At 41.6% G+C, this 18807-nt stretch overlaps 1 protein-coding gene across 8 annotated transcripts in view; it reads left to right on the forward strand.

Annotated features, from left to right (window-relative positions):
- Positions 1-18807, forward strand: part of tnca (tenascin Ca) — a 61903-nt gene that overhangs the window by 20120 nt on the left and 22976 nt on the right. For 4 of the 8 annotated variants that reach the window (XM_081613304.1, XM_081613306.1, XM_081613307.1 and 1 more), the window contains exons 2-10: positions 3144-3690; positions 3984-5297; positions 5636-5899; positions 5999-6114; positions 6915-7068; positions 8373-8642; positions 11169-11354; positions 12170-12259; positions 12448-12711. In XM_081613304.1, coding sequence (XP_081469430.1) covers positions 3228-3690; positions 3984-5297; positions 5636-5899; positions 5999-6114; positions 6915-7068; positions 8373-8642; positions 11169-11354; positions 12170-12259; positions 12448-12711 — 3121 coding nt within the window. In that variant the 5' untranslated portion in view covers positions 3144-3227. Of the gene's footprint in view, positions 1-3143; positions 3691-3983; positions 5298-5635; positions 5900-5998; positions 6115-6914; positions 7069-8372; positions 8643-11168; positions 11355-12169; positions 12260-12447; positions 12712-13822; positions 14213-17563; positions 17990-18807 lie in introns of all 8 variants that reach the window. The other 4 variants (XM_008423452.2, XM_081613305.1, XM_081613302.1 and 1 more) reach the window with 3 other exon arrangements.

Below are 18807 nucleotides of genomic sequence, written 5' to 3' on the forward strand. Positions count from 1 at the left end.
GTGTTAAGGCATCGCCACAAAAACACTGCTTTCCTTATATGAACCTCCTCAAGTCTAGTTCATCTATTTCAAGATGCGCCACCTTCAGGTAAGAACTACTTATGGAGTTTTCTGACTTACAAAGTTAATATTTTGCTTGTTTGGATTTTATTTATTACCTCATTCCTATTACATAACTTTGCCTTCCACTTGGATAACTTTACAACTCGTATGAAAGTTCTTCAGACCAAAATTTACTTTCATTATGTCTTCCACACAGTAAATATTCAGCGCAGCGGTGCACATTTGAAAATATTTTCCTCATTTTATATTTGGCCAAAAAAGCTAATAAAACATGTTTTTGCGTTATGCAAGCAAAGTCCAAAATCAGGAGTGAACTGCATCCAAACTCATGCAATGGGAGCCCTCCTGGGGACTTTATGGGATTTGTTCTGTACCTTGAGGACCACAAATTATCTTTGTTGCAGTAACATTTTTTTCTAGAAGGGGATCCAAAAAATGTATACTTCAGAACCAAGTTTTTAGATTTACAGCTTTCACTCACATCCCAGCCCATTCAACCAGATGTGTGAGAAATTGTGAAACTCCAATTCAATTCTTTTATATCTGTTGTTAAATGTAAAGAATAGCAGAAATGCTGGCAATGGTGTCAGGGAGGTGACACCAAACGTGAGTACAGTAAAAAAAAACAAGATGAGACTGAGGAGAGGTTTTTAATCGCACCATGGTGCGATGGGAAAGAAAGTGGTTTCGTTCTTTTCTCATCACCATGTGATGAGACACGAGGTAAATTCAAAGATCTCCACAGCCTGAAACTCTTCTCCCTCTGCTGTATTGTCTTTCCTCGACAGTAAATCTTTTGGCAGTCCTTGCAGGAAAATTGAGCATAACCCGTTATCCTCACATTTTGGAAGAAATATATTCATATTTGATTGTCAGATTAAGGGGTCAGGGGGAACTCTGGTACTGGGATGAGCTTTTATTGGTAGACTAATACAGAGATTGCGCAGGTTTATTTGAAATTTATGAGGCTTTTCTTTTTTTTCCATTTCATTGTTTAAATATTTATAGCTGAAGTGTGGATTTTTACTTGGTCTATTTTCGCATTTCCTGCTGAACTGTAAAGCCTTAGGAATGGCATTTTTTTGGCTTTTTTGGGTTTCTCATAAAAAGGATGTGGAAAAGACTTAATTTTTTTTTTTTTTTGATTTGTGAGGAACTGTTTGAACTGTTTGTATCCCTGTGGTATAATAATGTCCTTTTAAATTTAGAAGAGGCAAGACATACAAGTTTACTGTCATGGCAACGGAGATGCAACAAACGTTCAGTAAAATCGTCTGAAGATGTTTTTCTTTGTTGAAGTTCCCAATTGTACTCATACGAATCAGTCTCAACCCAGGTGCATGTCATGGTCCTTTTTAAAAAAAATTTTTTTTTATAAAAGTGCAGGTACTGGTCCTCTGTCTACAAGGGTTTTTTTATTTTATTTTATTCCTTCTGAACAGTTACTAATAATAAGAAAAAAGACATGACACAATCCTTAAAGCTCTGCCAATATGCAGCTTGCTGTAAAGGAGTAACATGTCTACCAGACAAAACAGCAGACTGTACGAAACAGTCTCAATGACATTCGCAGGCAGATTGAGGATAAAATGTTTCACACAGCATCATCGTCGGTTGTCCTGTAACCTTAAAAAAACCTGAGTGAAGCTGTTTCCAGTCATAAGGAAGAGGTCATTCATCACAATAGGCTTCTTTATCCATTTTCAGTCATCTGTCATTACTCAAATGCTGAAGAAAGTCATTACAAGGTTTTCCCACGCTGCGGCAGGAGCTTATTGCTCGACTCCTCGGAATCAGATTGTTGTCGTTGTCCAGGTGTTAAAAGAAGCGAAAAACTTGTGGGTTCATCAGTGGATGGAGTGAATTAGGATTTTGTTGTTGTTTTTTACTATTTTTCCCCTGCTGTAATTGTAAGTTCTGCTGAATCTAAACAGCTGAGATATTTCTACATTCACGCGTGAAATCCATAAGACGCTGACGTGCCAGCACAGCTGTGGATTCTTTCGTCTTGAGACATTTTTAGGGATGCATAACATTTTCCAGCATGCTTGAAAGGCATTTTCTATTATGTATCTGTGGTTTGTTTTGACATTGATAGCCCCAAACATTGTTCACATTAGTCTGTGGATACATATAAAGTGTGTAGACATAGTAGTCTTTGCTTAGCTTACCCGTATTACAAAATGGGAAGCATTTGCTGCTGGTTTACCGATCCAAGCAGTAAAATATAAAACAAAGGATGTTCAACAAACTTCCATGCAGATATTGTTTGTAAATAAAAACCTTACTGTGGACTGAAAATCTTTTCCTTCCTAACTTATTTGTCTGTCACTTGTTACAAAATTAAACCTCATTAAAATTTTACTCTGCCTTTTGAGTTGCTTTACACACCGTTTGAACGTCTCTAATTTTCTTTTTTGCTTTGACTTCTGAAAATTAACTGGTGATGATTCAGAAATGTTGTTTAGAGATATGTTTGTCAAGTTGAACATAATTTTCTCCAGCATTTGTCGGTGAAAATGACTTGCTGCTTTAGTGTAATTTTTAAAAATGGTAAAAGAGGGGGACCTTTTGTCTTTTGAAAAGATTTCAATTCCAGTTTTTCTATTGCTTTGGTGTGTTTCTCTAATCAGAATTCAAACTTTCATCAGTGCTAGTTCAACCTCTGCTATTCTACAATATACTGGTGTCACGTCAGTCAACTTACTTATTAATAAATTCTGAATAGTCATTCCCTATATAACAAAAAGGCACTAATTTAGAATTGTAGTCTGCCTGTAGATTTAGCAGCGGCAGCGGAGGAAATAAAGCCGTTCAGTCAGTGTTAGTCACACTTCCAAATATTGAGTTAACATGAACAGCCGCCTTGATGAGCTTGATGCATTTCTGTTCGCAGTGGGGGATAGTTGATTAAAGTGCAAGCAAATTCTGGTTAGCTTCATAGCTGTACAAACCAAAACGCAGAACAAAGGGCTGATTATTACCAGACTATCGTTTCTATTAGTCTCTACTGTGTAGTCGTAATGTTTTCATTGTACTGACAAATTTACGTAATTGCACTTTACCTTTGGTCTTTTCAGACTGTCCACTGGAGCCAGGATTGCCCCTTAAGTCAGAGGTCCAAACAGGTATCTTTTTCACCCGTACCTTGCCCGACATCTATCATGGGCGCACAAAGTCTTCTGGGCTGCCTTCTTCTGTTTACTTTGATGAGTTTATCAACTGCTGGGCTTGTCAAGAAAGTCCTCCGCCATCGACGACAGACTCTTTCTCCCCTCACAGAACACAATGCTTCCCTTCCCAGTGTAGGCCACCCAGTGGTTTTCAGCCATGTTTATAACATCAATGTTCCTGCAAGTTCCCTGTGCTTGGTGGACCTGGAGGCATCAGAGGGCACTCAGGTCCATCCCAAAGATGTAGCGTCGGTCCCTCCAGGCCATCATGTCACCGAACATACGCTTAATGGGGAAAACCAGATTGTATTCACCCATCGCATTAACATACCTCGGCAGGCCTGTGGTTGCACTGATGACTTTCCAGGCCTGAAGGACCTCCTGAGCCGCCTGGAGATGCTTGAAGGAGAGGTTTCAGCTTTGAGGGATCAATGCAGCAGTGAGCAGCTCACAGGTAGGAGTGTCACCCAGCAAAGAAATAGACTCCTGTATTTGCTGAAATTTCACACTGAAAAGAGCTTTTCAAATATCGCACAATCCGCGGAGTCTCCCTCAGTATTAAGTACATCTATTTGATTAATCTGTTTGGAGTGGTTTAGGTTTTATTGTGGGAGTGTTACTCTGTCTCTAAAGTACGGCCCAACATCTCATGAAATACATTTTAATAAACCTTGTGGTGAAATGTTGTGCCAATGTGATGAGACACTCTGCAAATCATCAATTTCTTCATCCTTTTTTTCTGTATAGGTGAGTTGGGAACAAAGCCGTACTGCAATGGCCATGGAAACTACAGCTCCGAAACCTGTGGTTGCATATGTGATCCTGGCTGGAGGGGGCCCAACTGCACTGAGGCCGAGTGTCCTGGGAGATGCCAGGACCGTGGCCGCTGTGTGGACGGAAAATGTGTGTGCTATAAGGGCTTCGTCGGAGAGGACTGTGCCCTCGAGACCTGCCCTGTGGTGTGCGGAGCCCACGGCCACTGCGTGGGAGGCGTTTGTGTCTGTTCCGATGGTTTCTTTGGCGAAGACTGCACTCAGAGCCGTTGCTTGAACAACTGCCTGGGCCGCGGTCGCTGTGAGGAGGGAGACTGCGTGTGCGACGAACCTTGGACTGGCTTTGACTGCTCCGAACTCATCTGTCCCAAAGACTGCTACGACCGCGGACGCTGTGTGAACGGCACCTGCCACTGCGATGAGGGCTTCAGCGGGGAGGACTGCGGAGAACACTCTTGCCCCAACAACTGCCGCGGCAATGGGTTTTGTGTTGACGGCAAATGTATTTGCACTGCTGGGTACAGCGGTGAAGACTGCTCCCAGCTCACCTGCCTGAATGACTGCAATGGCAGAGGAACGTGCTTCAATGGACTTTGCATCTGTGACTCAGGGTATCAAGGTGAGGACTGCAGCCAGCTTGCGTGTCTGAATAACTGCAACAACAGAGGTCAGTGCATCAACGGACGGTGTTCTTGTGATGTCGGGTTCCACGGAGACGACTGCGCCGAGCTTTCCTGTCCGAACAACTGCCGGCTGAAGGGGCGCTGTGTCAACGGCCAGTGTGTCTGTGACGAAGACTTTGCGGGTGAAGACTGTAGCGTGCGCATCTGCCCATCAAACTGCTACGGCCGTGGGGAGTGCATCAAAGGACATTGTGAGTGCCACATAGGCTTCGTCGGCGACGACTGCAGTCAACTGAGTTGCCCGAACAACTGCAGAAACCGCGGTCGTTGTGTCGACGGGCAATGCGTTTGCGACGAAGGGTTTAGCGGGGAAGACTGTGGCAAGAAAGCTTGTCCCAACGACTGCCTGGCACGCGGTCACTGTCTAGACGGCAAGTGCTTCTGTCAGGAGGGCTACACGGGAGATGACTGCTCTGTGCTGGCTTGTCTGGACAACTGCAACAACAGGGGGCGCTGCGTCAACGGGAGGTGTTTGTGTGAGAGTGGATATGAAGGGGAGAGCTGTGCAGACCTGAGCTGCATCAACAACTGCCAGGATAAGGGCCGCTGCGTGAATGGCCAGTGCTTCTGCGATGAGGGGTACATCGGAGAGGATTGCTCCGAAGGTGAGAAGCTCCTAATGTTAACACACACACATATGCACACGCACACAGAAGGATTCTGCTGTTTTACTTTCTGAGAGTTTCCATGTGTCAACTTGAAGAGAATATAAAATCAAATTCATGGTGATGTGATTTCCTTCTATTCTTAGTCACTACCCACTAAGCTGTTTTTGGTGAATGTAAAATAGGCTCTTGGTTTGTCTTTTTTGTCACACCACGTCCAGATTGTATGTCTGGAGTTTGCATTACTGCCACATAATGGATATTCACCGACACACAGAGCATGAGAAACCATCTGAAAACAAAACCACAACATCCTTTTTTTTAATGCTTTATTCCAGTGTCTCCTCCTAAGACCCTGACTGTCGGGGAAGTCAGCACCGAGACTGTGGACCTATCCTGGAACAACGAGATGCTGGTCACAGAGTACCTCATCACATATGTGCCCACCAGTCCTGGGGGTCTCCTCATGGAGTTCACTGTTCCTGGAGATAAAACTGCTGCCACCGTTAAAGAGCTTGAACCTGGCATTGAATACCTGATCAGCGTCTACGCGGTCCTGAGCAACAAGAGGAGCATTCCTGTCAGCGCACGAGTGGTTACAGGTACGTCACAATTTTTGCTGCGCTAACTTATTTAAAACTCGCATCTGGGGTAAAAATAAATAAATAAAGGACTTAACTATTTTCCCTCCATTTTGGCAGATCTCCCACAACCAGAAGGTTTAAGATTCAAGTCAGTGAGAGAAACCTCTGTCGAAGTTGTCTGGGACCAGCTGGACATTTCCTTTGACAGCTGGGAGATTTATTTCCGCAACACGGTTAGTATGCCCGCCGCTTCTCTTAAGACTTCCCTTCTTGTTTAATAACCATCACGGAAAAAGTGAGAGGCAATAAGCTGTGCCAGCTTTTTCAAAACTTCAGCATAAAAGATTTATGTCAGCGCTAACCATTAAATTTGCTTTGACATGAAAAAATAAAAAAAAATAATAACCCTCACTGAGGGCAAATCTGGATGTCAGCTAAACCCGCTGCAAGTAATCTGAGCTAGACATGCTTTGAAGGAAAATGACTGTGCCTGCTGATAAGTCAGAGCTTTTGATTTTCTATCTTCTGTTCGCTTGTATTCCTTTTTAAATAGGCTGTCCTTTTACTGACCTTTAAGTTTCTTCTGCTCCTTTACTGTTAGATGCCTGCTCAGATGCAAGTTATAGAAATCAGCATCAGCATCTTCTCACTTTGAATGATTAGTGAAAACTGGTGCAGATCCACATAAAAAGAGCAGGCTGTTTGCAGCCTTATGTTACTGCGACACAAGATAGTACAGCATGCTGTACTATCTTGTGCAAAAATTAGTTTGCATTTGTGAATGCAAACAAATTTTTACATTCACAAATGCAAAAATTAGTGTAAGTGCAAAAACTGCTTGTGTTGTGTCCCCATGGATGCTTGTCTTAAATTTCTTTTTGTGTTTTCCCGTCAAGCATCTCTTTAAGATACGAGTACTTTGTGTTCATCAGACAATATGAACTACTCAGTAACTGCTGCAGTCATAAATTTAGTTTGTTCTCTCTGCAGGATATTTTTTTCTTTTATTCCATTGTTTTGTCTTTCTCTGCAGAAAGAAGAAAACGGAAAAGTCGTGAGCACCCTTCAACCCTCCCAAACCGACTTCCTCCAGTCTGGGCTCGGACCGGGACAGGAGTATGAAGTCTCCATCAGCATCATAAAGAACAACACCAGAGGCCCCCAAACATCCAAAACTGTCACCACCAGTAGGTTTCTAAGGTCCTCATCAGTGGAAGGGTTTAATCATTCAGCGAAAGCACTTTGGTGTTATAAAGAGCTCCCTGGCTCTTAGTGAAAGTATTGAGTTACCAGCCGTCTTTAAAGGCTGACAAATAGTAAATTGATGTTGCTGAGTGAAATTCCATAATAATGAGAAGAATTACAACAGGAAATCTATGTTGGTTCTGATTAGTTCACAAGGCTACATCATGCCTGTAATTTTTCTTCTTTGTAGCCACTATCATCTGTTAAGTGACTTTTTTATTGCTCCAATACCCAATACTAGATGTTATAAAATCCTTCCAAGGCCCTTACGCAATGGTTGCATCCTGCCAGGCCAAACATCTTCAGATGTGTGTCTGGCAAAGCCTTTTATGGTTTTTAAGGTCTGCGGTCAGGGAGCCCCCTGGATTTCTGGACCCCCACATTTCATAGCCGATGTCATTTATTTGGGTAGCTTGAAACTTGACGCAAATCCCAGAAAATGACTGATAAAAGAGAGCTCAAAGTTTTCAGAACGTCAACCACCCAGAGGCTTTTTAAAACGTGGATCTAAAATATAAATGACAGAGGTCTCCTCTACATGTTACCACGGGAGATTTAGCAGGTAGTAAACATGAGGCTGGAGTGAAAGGGAATGACATTACATAACAGCATGTCCGTTTTGGATCAGAGGTTTTCCTTCGTCTGCCAGATGTCAAGTTAGGTCTAATTTCCGTTGACTTTTCATGATTGTCACTTTGGGAAGAGTAACAGGGTCCTCATCAATGTTTTTTTTTTGTTGTTGTTGATGTGCATTTTGACGTATTACATTGGAAAAGTTTGACAGAAACGGCAAAATTCGAAATGGCTTCCACATTTTTGCAAAAAACGTTTTATGCCTATGTGATGTGATTTCAAAAAGTTAATGTGCTGAAGGTGGAGATGGAAACTTATTTGCCGAATGAGTTCTGACGTATTGAACATTTAGCTTGCATGGCTGATTAGATTACAGCCACGGTTTATGTCAACATCTGACAAAGTAGTGGTTGGTGTAGTACGATTGATTCTCGATTCTCTCGAAACCAGTAGATTGAAACACGCCTAATTCACATTTTCTCACTTTTTTTTTGCGACATTTTTAAAGTTTGCTCAAAATTCAAATGACAATTGGATGGAAACATAACTTTTGCTTGGAACATCATTCAACATTTTAAAGATATTTTCTCTTTTGCTTTTGTTTCTTTAAGTACTTTGTTTCTATTTCAAATTGCCAAAACTTTCATTTCTCCTTTCTGACTTCCTGCCACAGAGATCGACAGTCCCAGGCAACTGGAGGTGAAGGATGTCACAGACTCCTCAGCGCTGATCAGCTGGTATCTGCCGGTGGCTCCGGTGGACAGGGTCGCCATGTTTTACATGCCTAGCTCCGACCCCTCAGACGAAACCACGGTGGACGTTTCCCCACCAGACAAACAGTACAACACCGACAACCTGAGGCCGGACACGGAGTACACCGTGTCCATCATCTCAAGACGTGGAGAGGCAACCAGTGACCCCGTCACCACCACGTTTACCACAGGTGAGAATTTGGTAACAAAAATAAAATAAAAAAATGCCCACAACATTTTAATTTATGCTTGATAGCAATCATATAACAGATACTGGATTAGGGTCCTGGTCCACAGAGAGCAGGTGGAATGCTAGTGTTTAATTTTTATAACATTTAACCCCCTAGCTGTCATGCAGACACCAGTGTCTTCATGGACACATTGACTAAAAACATGTAAGTGACAGTTAAGGAATATGAAAGCAATCACTGTGTTTCTGAAACAAACTTCTTCTGTGGATTTTGTCCATTTTTGGAGCCAAATCAAAAAGGTAGTGATCTTACCATTTCAGCACTGCATAAAAGACAACAAGAGCAAGATTTTATTTAACCGAAGACTAAAGCTGGAAGTGTCAAGTTAGGTATAGAGTGTACTGCCGATTCATGGTTCAGCATTCACCTAAAGTGTATGTTTCTGTGGAAAGTGAGTCCAGATTATTTGTTGAAAATTCGTCTTTTCGAAGACTACATGTGGTGGAAATGTAAAATATTGGAGGAAATAGAAAATCTTACTTGTGGAAGCTGAAATGCCCATGGGCACAATGCTAGTTGACGCGTAACTAACTGGTGTTTGCAAACCACCTGATCCAGGAGCGCCATTTATTTTCCTCGGCTGGACCCCCAAGTGAAGAGGTAAGGAATACAGTCGATATTAACTTCAGTGGCAATACTGAGACGGTTTCCACTGTGTGAACTAATGCGTATTGAGGTACTCTTAGAGACTGAACTCTCTTGAGTATTTTTGCCTTTTACAGACGGCTGTGGTCCCTTAGAAAGACAACACAACCATTGGCCATCCTGAAGAACAAAGTATGCATACCCATGGCAACACATGCAGTAATACTGGAGAAACAAGAGCTAAAACAATGAATGATGGAAGATTTTCAAATAAAGTTGGATATTTCATCCACGGTCAAGGCTTATTACAGGCTCCAAAGACTAAATACTCCCTGAATTATGAGCGCTTATGAGCACTGAACCGCTCTACCTTCAGGAAACGTCACAGTAACAGAGACTAAACAGATGGGAAACGATTTGAGCAGATGAGGACACAATGTAGTAGTTAATCACGTGCATCCTCCTATTCTTCTATTTTTTTTGACAACCAGATCTTCATTGCCTTAGTTATCGCTTCACATCCATCTCGATTTGTGACTGTGATTGATAAACGGCAGCATTTTTTCATTTACTCGTTTTGTCTCGGATTGCCACAGTTTGCAGCAGCTCAGAAACCTAACGCCGTGGCATTGCTCCAGTAGCGGTGTCTGGGTATTACTCTGCATTTCCTCCAAAACGGCAGACAGGAAGTTAGCTGACATCCAGTTGCAAACACCTTTTAAAGTATGTGTAAAACAAAACAAAACAGGGATAGTCTGATGAAAGTCATGCTGGAACAAAATTTCATACTTTATTGGCAGGCGCATTGAGAACGATGAGGACCAACAATACAAGAATATAAAGCAATTCTACCAAATTTACTGAACTAGGATAAGAGTATGTATACTAAATGAAAGACTGAATGGAAACTAAAACACAGAAACAGGAAAACTAAACTATCACCAAGCACAAAATAACTCAACTCTACCTCAGTGGGTGGAGATCTGAGTCATTAAGTTACTTGGGACAAAATATCCTTATTGAAATATCCATCCATCCATTTTCTAAACACTCTTGTCCCTAGTGGGGTCGGGAGGTGCTGGTGCCCATCTCCAGCTAACGTTCCGGGCGAAGGACGGGGTCACCCTGGACAGGTCGCCAGTCTGTTGCAAGGCAACACAGAGACACACAGGACAAACAACCATGCACACACACACTCACACCTAGGGGCAATTTAGACAGACCAATTAACCTGATAGTCATTTTTTTGGACTGTGGGAGGAGAACATGCAAACTCCATGCAGACCCCGGGCCGGGAACTAAACCCAGAACCTTCTTGCTGCAAGGCAACAGTGCTACCAACCGCACCACTGTGCAGCCCCTTTTTGGAACATTATATTAATAATTTCCACATATTTGGTTAAATAGCTGTGCAACTTAGACATGGCAGATATTAATGTTAGACCATAGATCAAATTAACCAAATATTTGCCGTCTTAGACCTTCTTTCTTTAAAGTGACGGAAAACTCTGAAGGCCGTCAGTCATTTTGACCGATTGCAATTCACACACCTGACCACGTGGTGGCGATGAACAGACAATTTTTAATTTTACTCAGAGTACATCGCAGAGATAACTAAATAAAGAAAAGAATATTAATAATAATCAGAGCATTACATCTGACCTGGTCACAGAACTCAATCCATCTTGCTGTTGGTAGGAATCTGGATTTTACTCTGTTTGGTGTATCAGCTACTGCTAAAAAAAAATAACAAGCAACATTTAAAAACTCAAAAAGTAAGATATCTGTTGCATACTATAATCCACTGGAACACATTTTACTCATTTTCCAGGCGGAAGCTGCTCTACTTCTCTAATTACTTCCATGTTTTTGCTCCCTCAGCTCTGGATCCCCCTACAGATGCGCAGGCTGTGTCTCAGACCGATGACAGCATCACCCTGGAGTGGACCAACAGTCAGGCTGATGTCAGCAGTTATCGAGTGAAATACAGTCCCATCTCTGGTTCCGCTCACGGCGAGAAAGTCTTCCCACGAGGATCAGGACACACCACGCAGGCCACCATCATTGGTCAGTATGGGAAAATAAAGAACTGCAGAAACACAAAAATCTTACCAAAAAATCTTACCAAGGCTTTTTGGTCTAGTTTCTAGTGCAAATATATTAGTGCACTTAAATAAGACAAAGCTAACTCACAAGAAGTTTTTCCAACACAGAGTATTAAAGATGAAAAAAAGGTACATTTTCACCAAACAACTCAGAAAATTTCTAGAAGGAAAAAAGGAAATTTCACAGTTTGACAAGTTGAAAATTGGCTTGAAATAAACTTTTAAAATTAATCTCAGAAATTTTTGAGAAATTTCTGTGTGTAAAGTAGAACATTTTTCTCTTTTGGAATTTTTTAACTTTCAAAAAGTAGCACATTTTTAAATTTTCAAACTCAGAATTTGAGTTGGGGTTTTTTCTAGACAATTTCTTAGACTAGTCTAAAACATCCTGAGTTTTTCTACCAAATAATTGACCTTTAAAATTCAGAAAATTAATTCAATAATTTTGAGATTAATCTCAAATTTCAGAGTTTTTCTTGTGAAAATTTACTCCTCTTTTTTTTCATTTTCCAATGGCCCAAATATGCTGTCATATTTTTTAGCAAGATATAAGAGCCTGTTTTAAGTCAGTAATTTCATAATATTTCTAAAATAATTTACTGGCAGATTTTTTGCGCTATCACAAGACATTTTTCCTATTTTATAAGTGAAATAATCTACACTAGAAACTAGACCAGAAAACTGTGTGTTTTTGCAGTGTGTGCATTAATGTGATGCTCCAGAGCTCCTTTACTCTCACCGTGTCATCATTTACCCTCCATGTTGTTTCTGCTCCAGGGCTGAAGCCAGGGACGGAGTACGGAGTGGGAGTGACAGCTGTGAAGAACGAAAGAGAAAGCCTCCCTGCCACCACAAACGCAGCAACTGGTGAGAGAAGACGCCACACAGCTGTCCAAACACACTTCCTCCATACATCCATAGAACGTTCTGTTGATACAAGCGTAGATAAAACTTTCACTAGCACCAATAACTCACGATTACGTGTCGAGGAAACATCAGGAAATATCAAGAGATGACGAGTTGTGTTTCTTATGCGAGCTGCTGTGCTCTGTCAGACCTCGACCCCCCCAGAGACTTCAGAGAGGTCCGCTCCACCGAGACGTCTCTCACCGTCGCCTGGCAGAAACCCCAGGCCAAGGTCGGCGGCTACAGGCTGGCGTACATGTCCAGAGACGGCCATGCGGAGCAGATGGAGATCCCGGCCTCTGAAAGCGCCTACGTGCTGCAGAACCTGGTTCCCGGTACGAGCTACACGCTGACGCTGGCGGCGGAGCGGGGACACAGGAGGAGCAAACCCGTCTCCCTGACGGCGTCCACAGGTGGGTCGCCCGAGAACTCGAAATCGAATTTTACAGGTGGATATTTTTTTCTAAATGCTCATCTTCATTTTACTTTTTTAAACATATTAGTTTCAGTTAATGGTTTTAGGCTTGTATGCGACCTGTTGAAAAATTGGTGAAAAGTGTAGCGAAAAATGAGCCGTTAGAGCCTGCTTCAGATATTTAGTCTTTTTAAAAAAATGTATCAACGGAAGACCATATAAAACCTGGTGAAGATTGTAGTTTTATTAAGGAGCACGAGGGCCAGACTAAGATTTGTATTATTTACGAGCATAAAAGTCATGATATTAATAAAGAAGCAATATTGCCAGGAAAGTGTTGCAAAATTTTGAAAAAAAAAAAAGGTTTTTATTAGTAAAAGGCTTTGAGTTTTTGAGATCTGATGTGACCAGCTTAGCACATCCGTGTTTTGTTTTTTTTTCATTTGCTTAATCATTTCAAAGTCCTGTTACTAATATGAATCTGATGCTGATGTATTAAAAGATTAAACATTTTCTTATTTTTAAACAAGTATGTCTTCACGAGGTGTTCAAGAGTCTTCATTTAAATTCTTTATTATTTTCTATGGAGGAATTTTCATAAAATTACTTCTAATATTATGACTTTATTCTCGTATTATTGCAACTTTCTTCTCTTAATAGAATGACTTTAGTTTTGTATTGCTTCTTCGACTTTATTCTCGCAACATGACTTTGGTCCTACACATTTTTTCTCATAGTATTGTGAATTTATTTTTGTAAAAAAAAAAAATTTCTCAGCCTGGTCCTAAAACTCCATTGTATAAATTAGACCCTGTGGCGCCTTACAAAACGTACCTGACACTCTTTTTCACCTCATTTCAATATTGTGAGATTTACAATAAAAAAACAACAGCAGTGTTTTGTTTGTGAAAAAGAGTTTAAGGAGTAACATATCATTTTATGCAATAGTGACTATGTAAACTATGCAAAAATGTACCTAGCACGTCTAAACTAAGCATACATTTGTACTATCAGATAGATTGATAAACATTTGAGTAAGTCCTCTGGAAGCACTGGAGATAAGTTGTCATTCTGTCTGGATTTGTGCCTTTTTGTTTTTTTCCTTGTAGCCACTTTCACTTTTTATTTAGCTGCCTCAGACGACCGTGAACAGATGACCCCTACAGTCTTGGACGACAATGTCACTAGCTCTGTAATTTTAGACCCGCCAGAGACACAGGTTTCCGAGACGGAGGCCGAGGATGAGCGTGGAACCCTGACCGCCTCGGGTGTTGTGTCCGACGGACTTGACCTCTCTTGGGAGTTAAAAACTCCTGGCGCCTCCGGCGGCGCTGCCGTACGGTATAAGGACGCTCAGATATCACGGGGTGGGAGCGAGGTCCAGCTCCCTGGAGATTCCCGTGTCGGCGGCCCGGGGCCGACAGCAGAATATCAAACTGAGTTGTTTGGAGTAAAGAGTAGCCAGGGACCTGCACTACAGGAAGCTGTTGCGGTTACAGGTACAAGGGTTTGTTTAAGTGAACAATTTTTCACAGTTTCTCGTTACAAAGCAGACCCTGTGTGTCATAGACCAGCCGTGTGGTCTCGATCACTCTCGCATGCCTCTATACAAACAGAACACACCACTTCCACTCTGACTTGTCTTTCCAAAAAGGCCAAAGAACTCATCCTGTTTTTCATCTCCCAAGGCCAAACCAGGATGTTGCTTTCTGAGGTTTTTTCTTTTTTTCTCTCTTTTAAATTGCAACTGTTTGACTTCCAGTGGGCTTTGTGCCACTACTGTATGTTGCTAAAGTATTCACACCTCCTGAATTTTTTCAGTTTCTTTTTTTTGTTAAGGACTCCACAAATCTGGCCAACAATGAAAAGACATAATGTGTCCCAATCATGTAGAAGAACAAATTCTGATTAGTCCAAAACATATTTATTTAGAATAATAGAGGCTAAACCATGACCTAAATTAAAACTGGGCATCAGCAACATGACTGGAACATTGACTTTCACAGACTCTCTCCATCCAGTCTGACTGAGATGGAGCTATTTGGCATAAGAATGGGGAGGAAATGTCACTAAATGTGTGGTGACTGTAGAAGCAGCTTTTCCATTGCTTTAATGCTGCTAAAGCATTGATTTGTGACCACGGCCGGATGTAGAAGGACGTGGGCCCCTGGGGCTGGAGCCCTTTTCACCAAAAGTGCATTTTTCACTTACAAATAAATGTTGGTAGATAGACCAACATATTGTTGGGTACAAATGACTGCATTGTTGGTTTAAAAAGCCTGGCAGATGGCCACATGTTAAAGGAAATAATATAGATTCATAATTACTATATCAAATTCTATTGATGGAATAACTTTTTGTCACTAATATTGCTCATATTAGTAAAACCCTAACAATATTAAGACACCTCACTTGAGGATTTTTCTAGGAGTTTACTTGCAAAATATGTATTTGTAAAATAAAATAAAATAAATAAATATTTGGGGTCCCAAATACTGGCTTAAAAATAATTGCCATTAGAGACAGTATTATGTAAAATCAACTTTTAAAGGAGCTACTTCTCAGTGCAACATTAGTAAAAACATTGCTAATGGGTTAATAGAGGAGCCATGTTGTGATGACTTCCTGAAGGCAGAACTTCAGAAAGAGCAGGAGTTTCTTAAAGAGATAGAGGCCCAATTTCAAAGCATTAAATTACAAAATCAAATGTCTCTTAAATCATGGGATATACATATACACTCCTGATCAAAATCTTAAGACCAGTTAAAAAACTGCAAGAATTTGTATTTTGCACTATTGGATCTTAAGAAGGTTTTAAGTAGAGCTTCACAATGTTCAAAGAAAAATCAGCATAAGAGACAAAAACTTTTGAGCGGGGAATTTTCTGAAAACTGCATTTATACTCAAACATGATTTTTTTCAGCTGATCAAAAGTTTAAGACCATAGCTATAAAAAAAAAACAAAAAAAACCCCAAAACAGAAATCAAAGTGTCAAAAAAAAAGGACTCAGTAATGAGTAGCTCCACCATTCTTGTTGATGACTTCAAACAATCGTTTAGGCTTGATGCCAGTGTTTCCAGGAGGCTAGTGGGAACGTTGCTCCAAGTGTTGAAGGGCATCCACTGTCTGGAACTGATGTCCATTTTTGTAAACTTCCCTTGCCATCCATCCCCAAATGTTCTCAATTGGGTTTAGATCCGGGGAACATGCAGGATAGTCCAAAAGAGTGATGTTATTCTCTTGGAAGAATAACAGGCATTGTGAACTGCAGCATTGTCCTGTTGAAAAACCCAATCATTACCACACAGATGAGGGCCCTCAGTCATGAGGGATGCCTGCTGCAACATCTCCACACAGCCAGCTGCTGTTTGACGCCCCTGCACAACCTGAAGCTCCATTGAAGGAAAACGCACCCCAAATCATGAAGGCGCCCCCACCACTGTGCCGTGTAGAAGACATCTCAGGTGGGATCTCCTTGTCATGCCAGTAACGTTGGAAGCCATCAGGACCATCAAGGTTAAATTTTTTCTCATCAGAAAAGACAACTTTCTTCCACCTTTCAATGTCCCATGTTTGGTACACCCTTGCAAAGTCCAAACAGGCAATTTGGTGGCGTTGAAGAAGACGTGGCCTTTGAAGACGTTTTTTGTTTCTGAAGCCCTTCTCTCGCAGATGCCGTCTGATGGTTATTGGGCTGCAGTCAGCACCAGTAATGGCCTTAATTTGGGTGGAGGATCGTCCAGTGTCTTGACAGACAGCCAATCGGATCTTGCGGCTCAGAGCTGGTGAAAATTTTTTGGGGTTACCACTCGACTTTTTTGTTCCATAACCATCAGGATCATTTAAAAAATGCAAAATGACTGTCTTACTGCGTCCAACCTCAGCAGCGATGGCACGTTGTGAGAGGCCTTGCTTATGCAGCTCAACAATCCTACCACGTTCAAAGTCAGTGAGCTTTTTTGCTTTTGCCATCAGGAGGTCTTGACAGACTTGACAGAAAATGACATGGAATCCAGATTTTTGCACAGCTTTTGGCTTTTTAAGACTATGGACTTTAACTTTTGATCAGCTGAAAAAATCATGTTTTAGTGTAAATGCAGTTTTTAATTAATTCCCCTCTCTTGTCTCTTGCATTGATTTTTTTTCTTTAACATTGTGAAGCTCTATTTAGAACCTTCTCAAGATCCAATAGTGCAAAATGCTAATTCTTGCAATTTTTTGACTGGTCTTAAGATTTTGATCAGGAGTGTATATGTATGTATAGAATATTTTAAACAACTGTTGTGATATAAAATGGATCTATGTGCCTGGATAATACACAATACTGCCCCCCCTTTTTTTTTTACACAAACTGTATGTTGATCTACATTAAATCTCACCAACGAACACTGAGGGTTGAGACTGGAATGTAAAAAATGTGAAAGGCTTCAGGGGTGTGTGAATACTTTTCCAGTTTATTCTTCTTCCTGCTACTTGATTCATTACTTTACTTCCATTCCCACAATCTAATAAATCTCTTGCAGTCAGAAGAAAAGACGGCAAATGTCACTCACAAGTCCATCCGTCCGACTGACTCTTTGGCTTTGGTTTAGAGCAGCAGGAAGCTGAGCAGCTGTGCATGGCTTTGCTAGTTGAAGAAAGCTGCGTACTTCCACTGCGGTGGGCTACCCAGCTCCTTCAAGACGTTAATGGCTCCCAGTCAAGTGTCATTAACGGCTTAGATTGAGCTTGGAGAAAAGTCTGTGCAGAATTGTTTATTTAAGCTCTTCTTGTTTTGTTTGGTTTTTTTTCAGTTATCAACAAACTTAGCAGGAAATTCACAAATTTAACCAGCTTTTATCCACTGTAGCACCCCCAGACGTTCTCGCGCTGAGCATCAAAGAAGCCCCGGCGGCCCCAGAACCCGCCAAGGAGGAAGAGAACCTTGAACGTGTCGACAAGGTTCACAGTGAATCGCCCTCAGAAAACGATGCGATGGTCTCTGGGGCCGAGATCGAAAGCTCAGGCATGGAGCTGATAAGCGGCCTCGCGGTCAGCGTTACCGCCACGAGCGTGAGCCTGACGTGGTCGGCGCATGACGACGCGTTCGACAGCTTTTTGGTGGAGATGGTTGCCGTGTCGGCTGAAGCGGCGCAGCCTCAAGCGAACGAATTGCCCGGGAGTTTTAGGAAGGCCGAAATTGAGGGGCTGTTGCCCTCGACGATGTATGAAATAACACTGCAAGGGCTGATGGAAGGGAGGCGATCTGTACCGCTCAGAGTTTTTACTGCAACAGGTACACCGAGCAAAATGTCTCTTGCCACCGTCATCATCCCAACCCCATCATCCTCATCTCATTGTTTGTCTGTCATGTCAGAGGCTCATGCTGGGTGAACGGTTGCTTTCCTGCCACAGATGGTTCATGTTTCTGTTTTACAGGTTTTCTTTGCCTTACCTCTGAATAGATACTGACCAGCAATGGGACCAAAAAATCAGAAGGTTTTGGATCAAGTCCAAAACTTTTTGGGAAATAAATGCCAAAATTTCCCGGAAATACACTGGAAAATTACACACACAAAAAAATAAAAACAGTATAAAAACAACTATAATTTAAATCATAATTTCCAAAAAACACATTTTTAAATTTCACAAATAATTTTTTTGTGGTTATGAATCTTAAATTTTAGGCGACGTCTAACCTACATATGGAGAGGTAACTGATCTGAATAGTTGGAAAACATGGAGAATGGGAAATAGTTACACATAATTTGTATTATCATTATTGTCTAAAGCAGTGGTTCTTAACCTGGGTTCAATCGAACCCCAGGGGTTCGATGAGTCGGTCTCAGGGGTTCGGCGGAGCCTCTGCCGCGGAGGTAAAGACACACTTGTGTAAAGTTGTGATGACGCCTCGCTTTGCCATCACTTGCTCCAGAGGATCACGTTACATTGCTTAGCCAATCAGGGCTGCGGAGGAGCCCTGATTGAAGGAGTTCCACTCTCAGCATGGATTTGAACTTGTGTCTTTATTTACTTCAGCAAAGTTCACAGTTTTTACCAAATTCTATAGTCTAAATCTGCTCCTTAGTCACATCTTTTCGGGGTTGGTACTGC

Source organism: Poecilia reticulata, chromosome 12 (genome assembly GCF_904066995.2).
Source record: "Poecilia reticulata chromosome 12, P_reticulata-male-v2, whole genome shotgun sequence".
Classification (NCBI taxonomy): domain Eukaryota; kingdom Metazoa; phylum Chordata; class Actinopteri; order Cyprinodontiformes; family Poeciliidae; genus Poecilia; species Poecilia reticulata.